The 20,919-nt window shown below is 45.1% G+C and overlaps 3 protein-coding genes across 17 annotated transcripts in view; 2 read left to right on the top strand and 1 right to left on the bottom strand.

Moving 5' to 3' along the window:
* Positions 1-20,919, top strand: part of asap1b (ArfGAP with SH3 domain, ankyrin repeat and PH domain 1b) — a 219,849-nt gene that overhangs the window by 39,867 nt on the left and 159,063 nt on the right. The gene's annotated exons all lie outside the window — the stretch shown is intronic.
* LOC111953471 (chondroitin sulfate glucuronyltransferase-like) lies at positions 8-4,238 on the top strand. Its single transcript, XM_023972773.2, has 2 exons — positions 8-91; positions 1,531-4,238. Exons 1-2 carry the CDS (start codon positions 20-22, stop codon positions 2,800-2,802), a joined length of 1,344 nt encoding a protein of 447 aa, XP_023828541.2. The 5' UTR covers positions 8-19; the 3' UTR covers positions 2,803-4,238.
* The window catches only part of LOC111953511 (SWI/SNF-related matrix-associated actin-dependent regulator of chromatin subfamily D member 3), a 48,117-nt gene continuing 32,721 nt past the window's right edge, over positions 5,524-20,919 (bottom strand). For 2 of the 8 annotated variants that reach the window (XM_023972850.2, XM_023972846.2), the window contains exons 3-16: positions 20,597-20,686; positions 19,037-19,079; positions 17,546-17,668; positions 14,585-14,707; positions 13,392-13,487; positions 12,212-12,232; positions 11,820-11,882; positions 11,578-11,679; positions 10,664-10,825; positions 10,327-10,424; positions 9,716-9,908; positions 8,978-9,100; positions 8,789-8,890; positions 5,524-8,483 (exon numbers count right to left, since the gene is read on the bottom strand). In XM_023972850.2, coding sequence (XP_023828618.1) covers positions 8,430-8,483; positions 8,789-8,890; positions 8,978-9,100; positions 9,716-9,908; positions 10,327-10,424; positions 10,664-10,825; positions 11,578-11,679; positions 11,820-11,882; positions 12,212-12,232; positions 13,392-13,487; positions 14,585-14,707; positions 17,546-17,668; positions 19,037-19,079; positions 20,597-20,686 — 1,393 coding nt within the window. In that variant the 3' untranslated portion in view covers positions 5,524-8,429. The remainder of the gene's footprint in view (positions 8,484-8,788; positions 8,891-8,977; positions 9,101-9,715; positions 9,909-10,326; positions 10,425-10,663; positions 10,826-11,577; positions 11,680-11,819; positions 11,883-12,211; positions 12,233-13,391; positions 13,488-14,584; positions 14,708-17,545; positions 17,669-19,036; positions 19,080-20,596; positions 20,687-20,919) is intronic. The other 6 variants (XM_023972849.1, XM_023972847.2, XM_023972852.1 and 3 more) reach the window with 6 other exon arrangements.

Below are 20,919 nucleotides of genomic sequence, written 5' to 3' on the forward strand. Positions count from 1 at the left end.
TGTGTCAGAGCCCAGCCTCATGTACCGCCTGCACAAACGCTTCAGCCAGATCGAACTGGACTGGACCTACCTACAGATACAGCAGCTGCAGGTTGGTGTTGTTTAATGGGATTAGATATGCTCTCTCTATGCTTCAGGCTATTTGATGGGTTGTCACTGGTGTTGGTTTGACTGGTTTACTGGTCCAGCGTGCAAATGTAAAATATTTGTACATACCGCACCAATTTCCACAATTCTACACCTAGGTAGAAATTCCTATCTCAAATTGTATTTGTCACACGCGCCGAATACAACAGATGTAGACCTTACAGTGAAATGCTTACTTACAAGCCCCTAACCAACAACGCAGTTTTAAGAAAATACCAAAAGAAAGTAAGAGATAAAAATAACCAATAATTAAAGAGCAGCAGTAAAATAACAATAGCAGGGCTATATACAGGGGTACCGGTACAGAGTCAATGTGCGGGGCGACCTGTGTCGAGGTAATTGAGATAGAGTTAGCAGCACCTTAGGGGGGTAATGCAAATAGTCTGGGTAGCCATTTGATTGTCTGATCCAATATGTCAAGAAGCCACAGTGATTGAACATTTTGTCAGGACGTGATGTGTGAAATTCGTCATTTTGTAAACAATCTGTCAGTTTAAAAGTGTCAACTTTGTAATTTAATTCAATAAAACTTTATCCCCTCAGGGGCAATTAAGAAAAGTCAGATTTACAAGTATCAAGTCACACAAAGTCCTCCACAGAAAATAGCCTACAATATACAACAGACTTCACATGATTCCCTAATACCATACACCCCACACAATACATAAATACAACATATTAGGATCACCTTCCTAATATTCAGTTGCACCCCCCCAACCCCACTTTTGCCCTCAGAACAGCATCAATTCGTTGGGGCATGGACTCTACAAAGTGTCGAAAGCGTTCCACAGGGATGCTGGCCAATGTTGACTCCAATGCTTCCTACAGTTGTGTCAAGTTGGCTGGATGTTCTTTGGGTGGTGGACCATTCTTGATACACGCGGGAATTGAGCGTGAAAAACCCAGCAGCGTTGCAATTCATGACACACTCAAACCTGTGCGCCTGGCACCTACTACCATACCCTGTTCAAAAGCACTTAAATATTTTGTCTTGCCCATTCACCCCCTGAATGGCACACATACACAATCCATGTCTCAATTGTCTCAAGGCTTCAAAATCCTTCTTTAACCTGTTTCCTCCCCTTCATCTACATTGATTGAAGTGGAATTAACAAGTGACATCAGTAAGGGATAATAGCTTCACCTGGATTCACCTAGTCAGTCTGTCATGGAAAATGTTTCGTACACTATTGTTTATAATAACCTTATAATAAGCTTTGAGAGACGCTGACCAAGGTGTAAGTCATACCATTAAAGTTAAGCCTTAAAAGGACTACCTTTTACATTGTTCATTAATATCCTAATACTGAAGAAAAAAATATTTTATTAGATGCTTATGATACGTTGTCTCATCATGGTTGTGTCTTCTTGTCTTTTGACCAGGTCCAGATCAACAACCTGAGTGAGCTGACCCCAGAGGGGAAGGCGGGGGCCACCTGGCCCATCGGGGTCAACCCCCCTTTCAAGCCCAAAACGCGTTTCGAGGTCATCAACTGGGAGTACTTCACAGAGGAGCACATTTACTCGTGCCCCGACAGCTCCCCCAAGTGTGAGCTGCGTGGCGCAGACCGGGCCGACGTGAGCGCCGTGCTGGAGACGGCCGTGGAGCGCCTCAACGAGCGCTACCAGCCCCAGCTGCGCTTCAGGAAACGGCATCTGCTCAACGGCTACCGGCGCTTCGACCCCACCCGGGGCATGGAGTACGTGCTGGACCTGGCCCTGGAGGCTTTCACCCAGAAGGGTCACAACCAGGTCATCGCCAAGCGGGTCAGCCTGCTCCGCCCTCTCAGCACCATCGAGATCATCCCCATGCCCTACGTGACGGAGGCCACCCGGGTGCAGGTTATCCTGCCAGTCACGGCCCACGAGCAGGACTATGTGAGCAACTTCCTGGACATGTACGTGATGAACACTCTGGACACGCATGACAACGTCCTGCTCACCTTCCTGTTCGTCTATGACCCCTTCGACGCCCAACGGATCAGTCAGGCCGACGTGTTCGCCGGCATCAAGGCCATGATTGGCGAGGTGGAGAAACGCTACGGCGACGTGAAGATCCCCTGGATCAGCGTCAAGACGGAGGTGCCGTCGCAGGTCAAGCTGATGGACATCATCTCCAAGAAGCACCCGGTGGATACGCTCTTCTTCCTGGCCTCGGTGTGGACCGAGGTCAACGCCGACTTCCTCAATCGCTGCCGCATGAACGCTATCAGCAACTGGCAGGTGTTCTTCCCCATCCACTTCCAGGAATTCAGCCCGGCCATCGTGTACCGCGACCAGCAGCCCTCAGCCGCCTCCTCCTTCACCGCCGAGGCACTGCGCGATGGACGCTTCGACCGCCACGTCTTCGAGGAGGCCTGCTTCTACAACGCCGACTATATGGCGGCGCGCACCAAGATGGCCGCCGACATCCTGGATAACGATGAGCTGCTGGAGAGCATGGACGTGTACGAGATCTTTGTGCGCTACTCGGGCTTGCACGTGTTCCGGGCGGTGGAGCCAGCGCTAGTGCAGAAGTATGTGCGGCGGGCGTGCAACCCGCGCCTCAGCGAGGACATCTACCACCGCTGTGTGCTCAGTAACCTGGAGGGCCTGGCCTCGCGATCCCACCTGGCCATGGCCCTGTTTGAGCAGGAACAGGCCAACAGCACCTAGGTGGTCTAGTGGGGCTCTTCCACTGCAGCACTGGTGTCACGCCAGACTTTTCTGGACCAGGCCTCAGAAGGCAACATCTATGGGCCTAACACTGGTGCAGTGCCTGACAGTGGAAATGCACCATACTGTAGGTCTACCATCTAATGACATTATGAACGTCAACCACACTGCCTCGACTTTTAGACAAGGCATGTTATGGGATGCTTAATCTTCAGACGGATCCCTAAGGACCCATGTGCAATCTTAGGCCTGCGAAGACTGAGGAGCAATGTTACAACGTGTATTCCTGCTAACTGTGTGTGCAGGCGGACAGAACTCTGTGCTTTCACACCAATGGTAGCCCAAGGGGAGGCTCTATTGGGAGGTGATGAATGAACAATGAACAGCATTGATGTCTATTTAGGGCTGGGCAGTATACCGTATTTTACTATGTACTGTTATTGATGCACGGACCAGTTTGTGTTTATACTTTATCTTCTATAACGGTATTTGTGATACGTCACTCTGGCTCGTGTAATGTCAGTTTTTATAGTTTACTCCATTTGCTACTTGAGTTGTCTCTCTCCTCCTGCATGCCACTTCCCCATGTGCTTCCCTGCCAATCCCTGCCCCCGTCACTGTTGGTTGTCAATGCCGTGCCGTTCACTTTGTCTGCATGGTCAGATGTAACCAGATGTTAGTGATTTCCACTTTGCTTCTTAATATAATTCCACAAAAGTTCTATAATTACATTATTTAATGTATATTACAGTCTGCAAACTAGTAATTTGTCTTTTGAGAGACGCTAAATAGTGTTTGGGCTAATTGCTAGTTAGCTAACTAGCAAGCTAGCTAAATGTACACAGAGAAAACGTAGCTAGCTAATAAAACTTGATACCAGTACTGGTGTAGGCCTAGTTCAGCATGTTGTTTGTGCAAAAGTATCTTCTAAATCAGAGATGGAGAAGCATGAATATGTTAGCTAGTGCTAGATAACTACATGAAGTAAGAGAAAACATGTAATGTAACATTAGGGTCCACTGGGAAACACTGACCAACACTTTGGTTCCTACCATGTCACAATAATTCCTCCCTGGCTTTTTCATTCATTGTCATGTCAAACAACAATGTATTCAAAGTACTGTCCACTATATTCCAACAATAGCATTAGAATAATCATTCTATTTCCATGATTCCAACAGTTCACCAATTAATTAGGACTATATTTTTTGCCCATATCATGCAGCCCCACGTGGCACAGAGTGTAAATGATAACAAATGAGTGCAGGAAATGCAGAAATATCGTGATAAGATATTTTGGTCATTTCGCCCAGCCCTATGTCGGATGTTTACAATGTTTTGTTTTGCCTTGAGAAAATCGCCATGAGCTATATGTCTTCCTTCATGACTGTGCTGATTTATGATGCTAAAACTGGAATTAAAGAGAATTAAGTGTCTTATGTGTCTTTCAATTTACACTTAGTTTGCTCAGTATGTCGAACCTGTAGAGAGTGTGGTTTGATTCATTCCCTCGACATATGGTCTGTTTTTTATTTTTCTACGGTTATTAAAGGCAGATGTCGCATTCTGACTCGTTTCTTATGTTATTGTGGAATCGCAGACCTAGCAATTTCCTTTGCCATTTATCTTTTGTGCAGTTCAAGGTTTGTTTGAAACACAGCTTCATTACTGTGGGGTTCTCAATTAGGAAGACAAAATAAAAACGGCTTGTCTTTGAGAACTGCAGCCTCAATAATGACATAATAGTGATGCATGCTTTGCAAGTCAGGACTGAGGGTTTGCGAGCCAAGGACAAGCTATTAGAGGGTGTAGATTCTAGTGGTTGATATTCCTCCAATCATATAGCTCTGAAGTCTGTATTCTTCCTGGTTGCCTCTATAGCTGTGACCTGAGGCAATGTACAGTTTGTACTGAAGCCTGAAATATGCCTCCCCACATTAAAGTCAGTAAACCTCCACCCCTACCCGGGCCTCCCTGGATTTGGGATGGAATTCTCTACACATGTGTCTTATGGAAGGGAGTGCAGATTCAGAATGCCCTAGCAGGGTGGGTTTTGTCCACCTGGCCACAGTCCAACAGGGAGAGGGAGGGGGGAGCTGTTTCTCCATAGTGTGGTGGGTGGGGGGGTTCAGAGCACTGAATAGGTCACTTGACAGTCTCTCTGTCTCCTCCCTCTCTGGGCAGGGGGGAGAGGATTGCACCGAGGGGCGAAATGAATGTCAGGCCAGGGTTTGGCGGGGGGTGAAAGAGTTTCTTTCTGCAGTAGCTAGCTAGCGCTGAGGTTGTAGGTTAGCATTACTGCATGCACGCCACCTGTTCAGACACGGTCAACAATAACTCACTTGTCTGCCATCTCAAAACGACGTCTTCCTCATGCGAGGACTGCTAGAAGTGTTACTCCCTTCTGACTTTTATCAGTCAGCTTATTGGCAAAAATGTAAGTGTTCTACCTCTCACCAAAGCCAAAGACTATTTGGCCCAGTACTGTATGAAGGTGTTTTTAGACTAAGCTACACATTGATAGATATAGCCCCCTGGGCAGCTGGATTCCATTTCATTTGAAACCTATGAAATATAGCAAAGTCCACCTCTGGTCTTTCCAATTTGATGTTTCTAGGAGACATATTTAGACCATTGATCAGCATGAAAAATCTAAACATTTGTTCTTCGGATAAGGCCCATCCCCCTGACTTAGCAATAAACCACACATTGCAGACCTCATGGCATTTACAAACTTTGGCAAGCGCTTCTTTATTTACATCCAGGCTGTCTCACTGAGTCACAGCTGTAGTTTCATCATTTCATTTTTCAATTTTTTTCTTCCTTTGTTTTTTGTTTGTTTGTAGAATGGGGTAACCCAACACATTTGCACAAGTGAGAGCTATATCTCCATGGTGGTGACCAACAGACAAAACGGTGTAGCAGTGGAAAGAGAGCTGTGAGGAACATGGGCACTCCTCACAAAGTCATGCACAGAAACTGCGGTTACCACCTATCCATTCGGGTAGACCAATATCAATGCTTTTAGTCAGAGAGCGAGAGAGAGAGGAGAACACAGTTTAGGTACAGTCTATAGTCAGATGACACAAGGTTTCCGGCGTCCGTGAGTTGTAGTTTCTAAAATGCCCAGAAAGGGGAGCCCTACAGTTAATGCTCCATGACTGCCAACCATACAAGACCAATCTGGGTCAAACACAAGTATTGATTGACACATAATTGAATACAACAACGATTATGCTCCCTTGCTTGGTGCGGTTGAAATACACGTAACCTGTAGTAACAAAAACTCTTATGCAGATAACATCTATGCTGGTTGGGTAGCCCGCAAGTTTTTAGCAAATGTTCAGTAAAGGCCCCTTCAACATGGAAATTGTGTCAAATCCATTGCTCTCCAGATCCACTTCCATGCATTTGTGAGAGTATTTACATGTCCCGTTTTAAATGTATAAAACCTGTCCATGCAGCATGCATAGGTCTTTAAGAAATCCAACCTCGTTGTTTATGCTGAGTTAGGTCTCAGCTATGTCGAAGAAAATGTTGACACAAAAGAGATGTAACATGGACACAATTTTGATGTGACTGAACCTTACAGAAGACAGCAGTGTTGACTTCATATCAGAAACGGATTTCTGAGAAGGCTTCTCCCATCACAAGCACACAACTACTGTGGAAGGGCACAGAACTGAGTTGCTGTGGAAGTTAGTTAAAGAGATGGGCGTTCCCTGTGGGTGGGGAGAGAGGGAGGTATCATCACTCCCAGCATTACATTTTGTGGTTCTGCCCTATTAAAACTCAAGGGCCTAAAATAACCATCCCCCACACCCTTCCCCCAAGTGTACACAGAGGGACACTAGCGTCCCTGTCCTACACCTTTAAACGTATGGACCCCGATCCTTCCCACCCCATGTCCCGCCCTTCACTAAACCAAACACACTGACACAAACAGTGCTATCCCTGAAGAAAAACAAACAGATTTACATTCAGAGGTTTCCTTTAAAAACGTTGTCATATTCACCCGTGTTCAATTTCAACTGGTAACGTAGCTTTATCGGGTTTAGACAAGATCACGGTAATCGTTATTCATTGTCCATTTGAACCATTCTAATACTCTTCCATCGAGACCTTTGGTGACTCTGTCAAAACGTTCAAGGACAAAATACTGTCAGACAGATCCACTTGAGACAGGTAGTTCACAATAGATGTTAACTAAAAAATACAATGAACAAAGACCTATTTCCCCATTCATTTCGAATAAAAGGATTACTAAAAGTTTCGGGCCAACATTTGTCAGGCTGCATTTTCACTGCCCGCCCCATGATTCTTCAACATAGGAAATGTTGGTTACTCTCACATCATATCCCAAAATGTGTCCTTTGTTAACATTAAAAACACTGATTTGAGCACTGAGAGGGTTCTGTAGCTAATACTGTTCCCAAACATGACTTTTTGTACAGTTATTATGACAGGACAATGAGCCCCTGGAATACATATGTCTAAAATAGCAACACAAACATTTAACCACTAACGTTAATCCATTTTGCACGGTAATTTACTGCGGTCAAGACGTGCCTTCAGGGGACAAGTCTGTCTGGGTGCTCTGCGTTACAGAGAGTTAGTCTGTGTAAAAACATGCAGGCTGTCCTGGCTCTAAGGCGCCACGCTATGGCCGCCAAGTGTTACTACATTACTTTGCCTTGTGCCTACCGTCACCTCCTCACGTTAACGTCTATCTTCTACGGTCAACTGATATGAGTCTTATTCATCCTTGTCCCTTTTAACTTCATCTGATGGAATATATTCACTTATACAGAGATCTACTTTTACAGTTACATTGTTTAAGGGAATTACGGTAGAAAGGTGGAAAAAATAAACTAATCTTCGATTGTGTCCTGATTAGTTAATAATGGGGGGAAATCTCATTCATGGAAGCTGCCTTCCTTGAACAAGTTCATTTTTTAAATGACAGACCTCAACATTTGGGCTTCAGAAGGGAAATTAGCCCAGTCCCCCGACCCATTACTTCAAACAGTAATCTTCATTCTGCTAGTGTAAATTTGGTTCCACACATCAAAAACACACATGCACACTTGGAGCATATTGCTCACATGAACAATACCACTAATGATACACTAAAACAATGGGCACAATCCACTGTGTGTGAGTCAAGACACTTGAAACATTGGGTTACAAACGACCACTTTGGGCTCATCCGAATGAGACGCAGTGGACCACTATGACTCAGCAGAAAAGTCAATCTGGTTGAGATGAGAAGGCTCTAAAACAGTAATCGTTCTGCAGGCAGCTGGTACAATGACTTCTAGTCTCTATGGAAAGACAGTGACATGCTAGTGGGTTCTAAGTGGTTGACATTAAAAGCAACCCACTGTGTTAGGGTTCTCTTGAGGAACAAAATGTCCGCCGAAGGCCTGTGGTCGCAGGAGTGTGGAGAGAGATGTTCGGTCAGTCAGAGCTGAACAGATTGAGGGACGTTTTATTTTTGGACACATGCAATTGGGGGATGGGCCAGAGGTCAGTTCCCTAGCGATTAAAAAAACAAACAAACACAACACACAAAAACACAGGTCTGGGGTCAGATGAAGAGTGCAGCGTGACGTCCGAGACGGCGTTTAGGTGTTCCTCACGGCCAAGGCCTGCTCCAGCTCCTGTCTCCTCTGCTGGATCTGTGAGAGGGTAGAGTGGAAGGATGCCATCACCGTCACACACACAGAAACAACCCGGGCCTCACTACACCCGAGGTCGATTCCCAGTATCAATCAATTTGTAAGAAGGGTTATTTAAATAAAGTTGGATTGCTTGTGTTACACAGTTGTGGTAAGACTAGTGTAACAGAGCAGGCACAGCTTCAAAGCTAAAAGATGACTATTCCACGCTGACCTCAATTCCCAGTTTGTGTTCCTACTTGGACGCTGTGTTGTGGTAGTTGTTAAAAGGTTTTAAAGGTGCAGTGTTTGACGTGTCTCCTCACCTTGCTGTAGAAGTAACGACTGACGGCCTCCTGGGACCAGGGCTCGTGGTAAAACGCCGCCCTCCTCTCCTCCTCTGGGTTCCCCACCACGTCTGTCATCAGCTGCAGCCAATCAGAGAGCATGGTTAGTCATACCGTATATGTGTGTGTGTGTGTGTGTGTGTGTGTGTGTGTGTGTGTGGCCCTCACCTTCAGGTCTCTGCTCTGGGACTTTAGCCAGTCCTGGATGTAGCCCTTAGGATCCCTGGAGAAGCTGAGCATAAAGTCCCTCTGGATCTTTAACTGGTTGATGGACTCAATGGTTTCGTGGATCTAAAGGGTTTGTAATGATCACTGGTGTCAGAGGACAGCTTACACAAATCTACTCGAAGCATATGACAATGACTTTCCAATTTCAATACACAAATTTCTTTGAGTCACTGCGTTTCCCCCCCCGAATTTGTATTCAGATTGTGTAAGAAACGGTGGTGGCAGTGTCAAGGCTTTTCACACAGGAACACGAAGCCACAACACCTTGGTGTCACACACAGTGTAAAGATAGATTTACATTGCGGAGATGCGGGAACAACAATCCCGCTCCCGACACCTCAGCTTTTCCCTACACTGCCATTTATACCGGTGCGATAAATGGTTACCCACGGCGTGCGTAAAAGTGTTAGCAAGGGTCGGGGTGAATTCAATTCCAGTCAATTCAGAAAATGAACAAAATTCAATTCCCAAATTTGGCCCATTGAAAAGTATTAAAGAGAATTGGAATTTCAGTGTTGAAATGGAATTGCCTCTACCCTGGTGATAGCATGTCAGGCGACAAGATTCTCCGGGAGAATCAGATAAAACTGTATCCAACAGAGTCAAACTGCTCTGAACTCTAATTCACATATAACTCACGGTACTTAGTCGTCCCGCATCTCCGCAATGTAAATCTACCTTAAAGGTCATCTTGGGTAATTGTGATTGGCTATCCTTCTTGTGTGGTTGTCCCACCTTGTTGTCCAGTGAGGCGATCTCCTGCTGGTTGGCAGTAGAGAGCAGGAAGCTGCTCATCTGGCCCTTCAGGGGGTCCTCCACCTCCACGTCGATGTCATAGCACGCTGTCTTCTTCTGGTCATTAGGGTCCACGCTGTAGGAAGGAGGGGGGATGATGGTGAGAAGACCTTCTGAGGTTGTTGGCAGCACTTGAAATGTGATACACATTTTATTGTATTTTTTATTTAACCAGGTAAGACCAGTGAAAAGGTTGGGAGGCAAAAATGCTGGTGGTCTTTCTGTATCTCACCAGTATTCTTGCCTCCCAGGCTAGAATTTAAATTTGTATTGTATTATCTGCCCTTTGGGACGGCATTACCTGTGAAACACTGTGCCCACATTCTTATTTTATAGCATTTCAAATGTATTTATCTGCTGGATTTTTATACTGTATCTCTTTCAACTTTTTGTTGTTGAAAGAATTGATACTTTTTCGTGTCGCCTTTTATGACCAGGCATTCTCCCTTAAAACCAGGAATTTGTCAGGTAGGTGTTACGTATGATCTGCTCACCTGATGACGTGGTTGATGACGATGGGGTCAGGGGGCAGGAGGAGGTTGGTGAGACGCTGGGGGATCTCCGAGAACTTGAGCCGCGGGCAGTCAAAGATCTGAGAGGAAGACCGTAACATCTCAGAATAAAGGCCTAGCACCAGAGATGGGGAAATGTGTGTCCCCCAAATGGCACCATAGTACCTATTTAGTGCACTACTTTTGGCCAGGGTCCATAGGGCTCCTATGGGGTAGTGCACCATATAGGGAATATGGTGCCATTTGGGACGTAGGCAACAACATGCAACAACTAACAGGTAACACAGTAACAGAGGAGAACTAGAAGAGTGTCGTCTACCTGCTGAAAGTACTTGTCACAGTTGATGTACTCCTTGTCGTGGGAGTCCTGCAGCTTGTTGGTCTTGACGTACTGCCACAGGGCCTGGATGATACAGGAGCGGGTCTGGGTGTGGATACCCAGCAGGCGAGCAAGACGAGGGTCCAGCTTGAACTGGGGGGGCTGGGGAGAGGTCAGAGAACACCGTCAGTACTAGCCCAGACAGGAACTAGGAACCCCAGACAGGAACTAGGAACCCCAGACAGGAACTAGGAACCCCAGACAGGAACTAGGAACCCCAGACAGGAACCTCAGACAGGAACTAGGAACCCCAGACAGGAACTAGGAACCCCAGACAGGAACTAGGAACCCCAGACAGGAACTAGGAACCTCAGACAGGAACTAGGAACCCCAGACAGGAACTAGGAACCTCAGACAGGAACTAGGNCCCAGACAGGAACTAGGAACCTCAGACAGGAACTAGGAACCCCAGACAGGAACTAGGAACCTCAGACAGGAACTAGGAACCCCAGACAGGAACTATTACAAATGCCAGATGACAGCTGCTTTGCGGACACATTTGACACACTTCTGAATAGCTTTTAGTCTCATGTACTACTTTCTAGTAAAGCACATGAGTGGACAGCAATGTGAAAAACTGGTTGAATCAACATTGTTTCCAAGTCATTTCAACCCCAAAATTCAATGTGACGACGTTGAATCAACGTGGAAAATGTATTGAATTTGCAAAAAGTCATCAACGTAAGAGATTTTCATTATTCCCCCACCCAACTTTTAACCTAAATCCAATGACAGGATGAGGTGACATTTTTGGTTGAATTCAAGTTACCTGACAACTCAACCAAATGTAAATCAAAACTAGATGTTGAACTGATGTCTGTGCCCAGTGGGTAGTGTCTCTATGGCGCCCTCACCTGGTAGTCTAGCATTAGCAGCAGTGTGCAGCGCACGCTCACGTCCCCTGGCCTCTTCACCTGGAAGCCGTCAGTCTCCTGGGTGGTGGGAGTGCGGTGCCACTAGCAGGAAACACAGAGACAAAAACTCCACCTTGAACACTACCTACAGGCACCGGCCACGGACTTCCAGAACATTCTGAATGTGTACATACAAACGTGCACACAAAGACGATAAAAGAATACAAAACCAAAATGTGTACACTTTCAACGAGCAGCCTTGCTCTCGACCCTTTGAGTTTGTTGTCTTTTGGAAGGCTGAATCGCTGTAAAAGAATAGATCATGCATGGCGTGGTAAGGAACTGAGTGAACTAGCAAGACAGCAGAGGGTTGATCATTTGTTTTTGCAGAGTCGCTAACTCATATGTTGGCATTCAAAAGGAAATGATGGTCCGATTGAAAATGACAATCTGCAGAGATATTTTGTAACCTAACAAGAGCATGGCTTATCAAGTTGAGACTGTACCCTACCCAAATGAAACCTCTATTTGGCATTACAGTCGTTACGATTACATTTTGTCCTCTGTTATCCGGGTCTCAAACCCTCCCTGGCATTTTATCTATGTGGAAATGTTAGTTGAGTCTCCATCTTACCTTCGCTTTACTGGTCAGCAGCTGAAAAGAAAAACACTTAAAGTTCCCTGCTTTTCAGTGCATTGTAGCCACTTAGCATGCAACACCGGGAGGGAACTGGGAATGCTTTTCTAGTTCTTCACCCACTAACTCAATGTAGGGTTTACACAAGTATGTTTTCATAATTGTGTTGTGCTACTTCAGGATCGTGAAACATTTTCTTAAAATATACAGATTCATTCAAGCAAAGATGCATCTATGCCGTTTATCCTTGCTAAAATATTCGAAGGTATTCTCTAAGGTGGGAAACCTTGAGAAGTACTCTTACCTCTAACACTCAATTAAGCATTTTGTCAATTCATAACACATCCTGCAGTGCTGTGTGAACTTGTTTCCAGTGCCAAAAACAGCATCTCTCCAAGCCATGTTTTTACAATTCAAAGGTCACAGAATTGTATGATTGGAATCCCAGACACCATTCTCTGGTAGAATCTTCATTCTCTGATAAAGTGGATTCCTCGAGATCCTAAACCCATTTAATGCTCAAATTAGATGTCATAAACTCGCTATATGAGAGTAATGAGCTCTATATGACTGGCTGTGTTTCTACTGTAAAAGTTCTGTTATCGGATGATGGCATCAGCCAGCTAACTGAACAACAGTGATGTCAGGTCTTCCAGTAGCCAACAATACCAAAATAGGCTAAATACATAAGAATAGTGGATCTCTTTTCTCTGAATCATAACTAAATACAAACCATCTGGTATCACTAAACCACACATGTAGCCAATGGCCTAATCTTGTACAGCGGGAGTGCAGGAATATTGTGAGCTGCATTGTAACTAAAGATACAATGCCAAAAGTATTTTGTGGTTAAAGACTATGGTTAACCCCTCGTTTGCCCAAAACCTGCTGAATAGATCTGGATGAGGCTGAATGGCGGGACCATAGAATTAGAATGAATAGAACGAACATCTCCATTCAGGTTAATTATGCCATAATGGGCGGACTGGGGGGAGGGGCCATTTTGAGGGTCCCCAAAGCAGTAAAGCACGAAGTGACTACAAAAAAAGAAAAAGACATTCCATTCTCATTCTATTTCTACGGACGGGACACAGACAGGGTAGAGGAGACGAGAGCGTAGACGAGAGAGGACAGAGGGTTGTGTACGGTCAGTGGTCATCAGGGAACATGAACTCACCTCTACCAGGTGGTTGTCAGGACCATACAAGTCTTTGTCTAGCTCGATCACCAGGCTCTTGAAGAACGAGGAGAATTTCCTCTTCAGCTTCCCAGGCTATGAAACAAAGAAGTGGTGAGTTTGTTTAACATGGATGGAACATTTGGGCTGACATGAAGATTTGAAGAGTGTAACAAGCAAAAACTCTCACACACACACACACGGGCAAACATGTCTATATTGTGGATAGGGTTTCCCCCCTTTGTAAACCAGTTTGATGTAGTCTGACCCTGTCTGTTTCCTGGCTACTGAACATCAGTTTCCGGGAGTGATTCCAACTAAACCACTACGAAGACCTGTCCAACACCTGCCTTAGAGAACTTGATATATACTGTTGTCATTGACTATAGTAACATTTCTTGGACACCAAAGCAGTGATATCATTGTATCTACTGTAAGCCCTAGGGGGCGGCCAAAGACGTAGAAGGAGACCACAAATAATGTGAAAACAGGATATTCTCATGGTCTTCTTCCTTAAAAGTTGATTCCAAATATTTGTGGGCTCTAAAACCTCAAAATTGCTGTGAAATGACAACCCCGCCTTGAAACTGATGAGAGCATTTGAGTCGAGCCACCATTTGAAGTCGAGCTAACTCTGCAAAAAGCAATCTATGGTCATCTTTCTTTTCCTGCCCCAGGCATAATCTGTGTAAACATTTTGCGAAACATTGATCATTCCTCCGAAGGTCTAACTAACCAAACAACTCTTGCTGCTGACTGACGTGGCCCGACGGTGGAGTTGTGGACATATGTTAGAACTATACAAGACTGCCGTACATTACTGTGGGGCAAACGCACCACAAAGCAGCTCCTGGATCAAAGAGCTAGCAATTTTCATACTTGGTTGAAGGATTAAGGCATGGTCTGTTTTTATTAAGGTATTTCACTGTGGTCAAAAGTAATTTTAACCAACCATGCTGCCACATTCAAATACCAACCCCCAGAAAAAAATGTCCTGAGGAGAAAATGAAATTGACTTAGTGGTAGGGATACAGTTGAAAAATAACCGTTCATAACCACCAACATCCATAGAGGAGACTTTACAATAAGAGAAAATAGGAACTACAAAATCAAAGGATATATCGCTGAATCAAACAAACCAGTAATGATGAATTAATAGAGTGGCATTGTACTACATGAAGTAGTATACTCACATCATCCAGCAGCTTCCCCTCAACCCGCAGCTCCCATGATGCAATACTGCCGTCTGAGTCGTCAGCGTCAGGCTTGGCAGGGTTGAAGGTGTTGGAGATGTACAGCCTCAGTTTACGCTTTTGCTGTCAACACAAACCCAAAGACACTGTTGGAACCAGCGGTTATTTCTCTACACTTCAGTCTTGGCACTTTGGTATTAGTACAGTGCATTCGGGAATGTATTCAGACTCCTTCCCTTTTTCCACATTTTGTTACCTTATTCGAAAATGTATTAAATTATGTTTTTTTCCTCATCGATCTACACACAATACCCCATAATGGCAAAGCGAAAACAGGTTTTTAGAAATGCTTGCAAATTAAAAAAATAATAATAATAAAGAAACAGCTTATATACATAAGTATTCAGACCCTTTGCTATGAGACTCAAAATTGAGCTCAGGTGCATCCTGTTTCCATTGATCATCCTTGAGATGTTTCTACAACTTGGAGTCCACGTGTGGTAAATTTAATTGATTGGACATGATTTGGAAAGGCACACACCTGTCTATATAAGGTTCCACAGTTGACAGTGCATGTCAGAGCAAAATCCAAGCCATGAAGTCGAAGGAATTGTCCGTAGAGCTCAGAGACAGGATTATGTCAAGGCACAGATCTGGGGAAGGGCACCAAAACATTTCTGCAGCATTGAAGCTCCCCAAGAACAAAGTGGCCTCCATCATTCTTAAATGGAAGAAGTTTAGAACCACCAAGACTCCTCCTAGAGCTGGCGGCCCGGCCAAACTGAGCAATTGGGGGAGAAGGGCTTTGGTCACTCTGACAGAGCTCTAGAGTTCCTCTGTGGAGATGAGAGAACCTTCCAGAAGGCCTTTATGGTAGAGTGGCCAGACGGAAGCCACTCCTCAGTAAAAGGCACATGACAGCCCGCTTGGAGTTTGCTAAAAGGCACCTAAAGACACTCAGACCAAAAGAAAGCAGATTATCTGGTCTGATGAAACCAAGATTGAACTCTTTGGCCTGAATGCCAAGCGTCATGTCTGGAGGAAACCTGGCATCATCCCTATAGTGAAGCATGGTGGTGGCAGCATTATGCTGTGGGGATGTTTTTCAGCGGTAGGGACTGGGAGACTAGTTAGGATCGAGGGAAGATGAACAGAGCAAAGTACAGAGAGATCCTTGATGAAAACCTGCTCCAGAGTGTTCAGGACCTCAGACTGGGGGGGAAGGTTCTTCTTCCAACAGGACAACGACTCTAAGCACACAGCCAAGATAACGCAGGAGTGGCTTCGGGACGAGTCTCTGAATGTCCTTGAGTAGCCCAGCCAGAGCCAGACTTGAACCCGATCTAACATCTCTAGAGAGACCTGAAAATAGCTGTGCAGCGACGCTCCCCATCCAACCTAACAGAGCTTGAGAGGATTTGCAGAGAAGAATGGGAGAAACTCCCCAAATACAGGTGTGCCAAGCTTGTACCGTCATACCAAAGAAGACGAGGCTGTAATCGCTGCCAAAGGTGCTTCAACAAAGTACTGAGTAAAGGGTCTGAATACTTATGTAAATGTTATATTTCAGTAAAAAAATATATAGAGATTTGCTAAAAATTCTAAAAACCTGTTTTTGCTTTGTCATTATGGTACTAAGTGTAGATTGATGAGGGGGAAAAAACGATTTAATAAATTTTATAATAAGACTAACGTAACAAAATGTGGGAAAAGTCAAGGGTTCTGAATACTTTCCGATTGCACTGTATGTACCAGTATCGTAATGATTTACATAAACTGAAGAGTAAAGTATAGTAAACTATACAGTATAGTGTAGTGTATAGTACATAGTATGTATGTAAAGTATAGCATAATATATTATACCGTGTTTTTGGGGAAGCTACTCTGAAAATAGGTTACCAAGCTACCAATTACTTCACACTGGAAGAAGTTATGATACACTCAAGCTAACTTTAAGACAAATATAGTTTACTACTTTAAAAAGTAGTTTACTACATCCAAACTACTTAATGAAAAACAATCATATGTAAATCTGAAATGTCATAGACTACAAATCGCAAGACCAGATCACTTTTGGGTTATGTGTTAACAGAATGTGAAATGTAGCCTATTAAACCCAGAAGTGAGAATTAGGCAGGTCTGATGCAAAAAAAGATAATAAATGATTGCCTATTCCACCCTTATTTTATTTTTGCACAAAAAGTAGTGTGTAGTTCCAGTAGTTAGCTACACCTATACATGGCAAGAAAGTAATTAACTACTGAAAACACTACCAAGATTTTTTATTTAGTTCAACTACCATCAAGCTACTGGAAAATGGAATTGAATTACTTGTTGAACTACATGTAGTTCACTACTCCTCAACACTGATAGTAAAGTATAGTATTCACTGAGTGTACTACACATTAAGAATATCTTCCTAATATTGAGTTGCAGCCCCAACCCCCCTTTCCCCTCAGAACAGCCTAAATTCGTCGGGGCATTGATTCTACAAGGTGTTGAAAGCGTTCGATAGGTATGCTGGCACAAGTTGACTTCAATGCTTTCAACAGTTGTGTCAAGTTGGCTGGATGTCCTTTGGGTGGTGGACCATTCTTGATACACACGGGAAACAGTTGAGCGTGAAAAACCCAGCAGCGTTGCAGTTCTTGCCACAAACCGGTGCAGCTGGCATTTACTACCATACCCCGTTCAAAGGCACTTCAATCTTTTGTCTTGCCCATTCACCCTCTGAATGGCACAAATACTTGATCCATGTCTCAATTCTTTAACCGGTCTCCTCCCCTTTATCTACACCGATTGAAATAGATTTAACAAGTGACATCAATGGAAGGGATCATAGCTTTCACCTGGATTCACCTGGTCAGTCTATGTCATGGAAAGAGCAGGTGTCCTTAATGTTTTGTACACTCAGTGTACTATAGTATTGTAGTGAGATACTTTAGGCCTATGATTTGTTACCTTCATGGGTCTCTTCAGGGCTTCCTGGATGTCCACCCGTTTACGCATAATGGTCTGGTCCAGTTTACGTTCAAAGGCCAACAGGTCCATGTAAGCCTGGGACTCCGGGACCAGCTCACGGATCTAATCGGGGGGGGGTTAACAAGAGCCAATTGTTTCAGTTAGTGTCTCTGACAGGCCACACAGTATACTGTATCATGTCCAATGCTATACCTCTTTATTTCTTTAAATWAAAAAAAAAAACTTGAGCTATTATCCAGTAAAATTGCACAGAAAAAATGCTCAATAAGTTGTGGCATTGAGTTATATGTTTGTGCTTTGGTTTCATTAAGGCACGTTAAGACATCCTGCCATCAAAGCATGTCTGGTGTCTGCACTGCAGCTGTATTCTCACAAGCCAACATTTCCCCCCCAAAATATTTTTGTCCTTCTCTAACAGAAGGAGTGACACCTAATGAAGGTGACAGAGCCGGCAGTAGTGCCTACAGGACCCGTGACTGCCCAGCACCACTCACTAATTGGTGCACCAATCCAGCATTTAGTGCTGCTAAGTCCGCATTTGAAATGCAGAGGGTGCAGCAGAGCCAACCCAACCCAACCCGCCCCTACCCAACCCGCCCCTACCCAACCCGCCCCTACCCTCCCTGAGCGAGTCGGCACACTGCCAAGGCTGCTTACCAGACTGGGCACAGACTCCCAGACTCTCCCACTGTATTACCCCTCCCTCGCTCTCTCTCTCCATCTCTCTACCTGTCTCTCCCTTCACTGTTCCCTCGACCATCTCATTCCTTCTCTATCTGCATGTCTGTCTGTCGCCAGGTTGAGGTGTAGCGCAGACAGAACGTAGTGGCGGACATTCCCTGTCCCTGAGTCATCGTTGTGGCGCCTGAGTCATGCAGCTATCGCCATTCCCTGTGTCTGGCTTGTGTTACGATAAGACCCACAGACTACAGAGACGCCTTTATGAGCACTATGGGGCTCCAGTCCACGGTCACCAGCAGCAGCCTTTGCAAAATCAATGGCCAACCAATGCAACCCCAGGCTGGGCCGGGCTGAGAGAGGGCAGGGGGTGCAGGGAGGGGAGAGCGGAGGCTGTGGCTCAGGCGGGGAGAGGACAGCGGCTCGCCGTGGGTTTCTTTTGCCCTGACTGGGACCACACACTGGACGCGCCCTCACCTGTGGAGAGATGTGCCCGCTCTATTTCCTCGTACGTTGTGTCACAGTCGCTCTGTTTCCTACCAGTCTATTGATTGTTCCATTCGGGAAAATATGATGAACAATTGAAAAGCGGCGCCCACCGCCGAGCCTGCGCCGAGCCTCTGATCACCCGGGCATCTCCTTTCGCTACATTTCTAACAACACATAATCATCTGCCCCTTCAAGCCCTGAGATCAAAACACACACGCTTTTTTCCTATTCAACAGAGAATCGATAACCGCACACACAAACACTCGGGTAACGGGGGGGGGAGCAAAATATATGCAATCTCACCCTCTGTGGAAGAATCTTGTCTGCCATTTTCCTTCTCTTGGCGCTACAGAGGGAGAGAAAGACGGAGAGAAGAAAGAAAACGAGAGCATGTTACTATGGTGACTGATAGTGTAGCGCCCAGGCCATCTGCTAAAATCCTGGGCCACATCCAGCACCCCAGTGTCCCAGCTGTGTGTGTGTGTGCGCATGTGTGTGTGTGTGTACGCAATGCGGATGTGTGTATGTGTTTTCGGGGGGGATCCAGCGGAGGCAGACGTACGGTATGCACACCTGGGGAGCAGGCACCAGTGGCATTCAAAGTGGCACATCAAACACCTCATGCACTAACCTCTCATGACTTCAATGAGTCTAGACTTCTCTTCATTGATAGATGGTGTGTATGTTCGTTAGTGAGTTTTGGCTCCTATGCCAACTGTGGCCCACTCCGGAGCCCAATTTGCTATGTGACCACCAATGACAATGCTTCCGAACCCGGCTTTCATCTTTCCGGTGAAAAAAAAAAAAAACAGTTGCCTATTACCTTTCAGCAGCTCACAGACCTGTCAAATTCTTTGGGTATGAAAAAGTATTGAAAATGTATGGAGAGATATTTCCATTTCCTGTCTTGGACAACATTGTTACGACACCTGATGGGTTACTTATCATGGGTCCCCGCTAAGGCAAATGAGGTGTGCTGGTTTGGTTTAGATGCCTTCAGATTCTACTTGGCTGTCTTGGTAGCGTCTGCAGCTGCAATCTGTGCCTCCTCAGTGAACTTTGGTTTAAATGCTTTTGTTATTTCATTTTTTTTTTTTTTTTTTTTTTTTACAAATCGTTTATCCCCGAAACAGTCGTGCATTGTTAATATTGGGCCCGGACACTGATTTGAGAGAACAAGTTTGAAATAGTATACAGTGTCATGGGTTTGTACTCTCTCAAGCTTCTCAGCATATCTGGTTCGGGTCCTAGGGAAGACATTTTGGAAGTGTTTAGTACACCATAGGACAGAGACAGACATGTATAATCTAACGGTTTGGGATAGATATAGTGTGAGGATATGGCAGTGCTGTCAAACTGTATTAGACATTGGTATACCAGCAGGGACCTGATTCTCACTCAGAAATCTTTTAACGGCGTAGGGCAAAATAATTAGTCAAATAGTCAAACACATTAGAGCAATATCGGGGTCTGGGTTACATTTCAAAGGGATCTGAGGGTCTTAAACTGGGAATCAGTCTAGCGAGCACGTCTTGGCAAAACAGAAAAAGGTGCAGTTGATAGGAGAGGTTACGACATCATTTGGTGTTCAGCTGACATTCCTAGAGACAGTATAATTTGTTCCCATCATGCCATGCTTCAATCTACAGCATGCATCAGCACATTCTGATATACCGTTATGCACACCTGGTTAAGCTTTCCTCATGGGGTAGACAAACACAGGGGTTTGTTTGGGGTTACATGTGGGGGTGGGGTGACTGTGCCTACACTAGGAAGTGCTAGGGTCGGGGGTCAGGGGAGAGGGCAGGGGGGCGAGAAAAAACGTGTGAAAAAAAACGGACATGCAGCAGAATATACTCCTACTTTGATCCGAGCGTTGGATCTGATTGGGCATCTCTCATGTCCATCTGCCTCGCTGGCATCTCATTGGCTCCAGGGAATCCCACTGGCTTCCTAAGGGTTGATGGGATTTGAAGGTGGTCCGATTAGAGAGGTTGGTTGGTATGGCAACACACTGGTTGCAGCAAGCAGGATGTCTGTTCTGAAGGACACACTCGGTGGTCGTGTGTGCATGTATGTGAATGGGTGCGTTAGTATAGGTGCAAGTGTTTCGGTAGTATGTACAGGCAGCAGTGTGGGGGTGCATCTGTGTGCATGCACACACAAAGTGAGAGAGGAGGACATAG

This window comes from Salvelinus sp. IW2-2015, linkage group LG27 (assembly GCF_002910315.2).
Source record: "Salvelinus sp. IW2-2015 linkage group LG27, ASM291031v2, whole genome shotgun sequence".
NCBI classification, from domain to species: Eukaryota; Metazoa; Chordata; class Actinopteri; order Salmoniformes; family Salmonidae; genus Salvelinus; species Salvelinus sp. IW2-2015.

Coding starts and splice junctions, on each gene's coding strand:
- LOC111953471 (XM_023972773.2), top strand. CDS start 20: ATGTACCGCCTGCACAAACGCTTCAGCCAGATCGAACTGGACTGGACC. Junction 92..1,530: donor TACAGATACAGCAGCTGCAG/GTTGGTGTTGTT, acceptor TCTTTTGACCAG/GTCCAGATCAACAACCTGAG.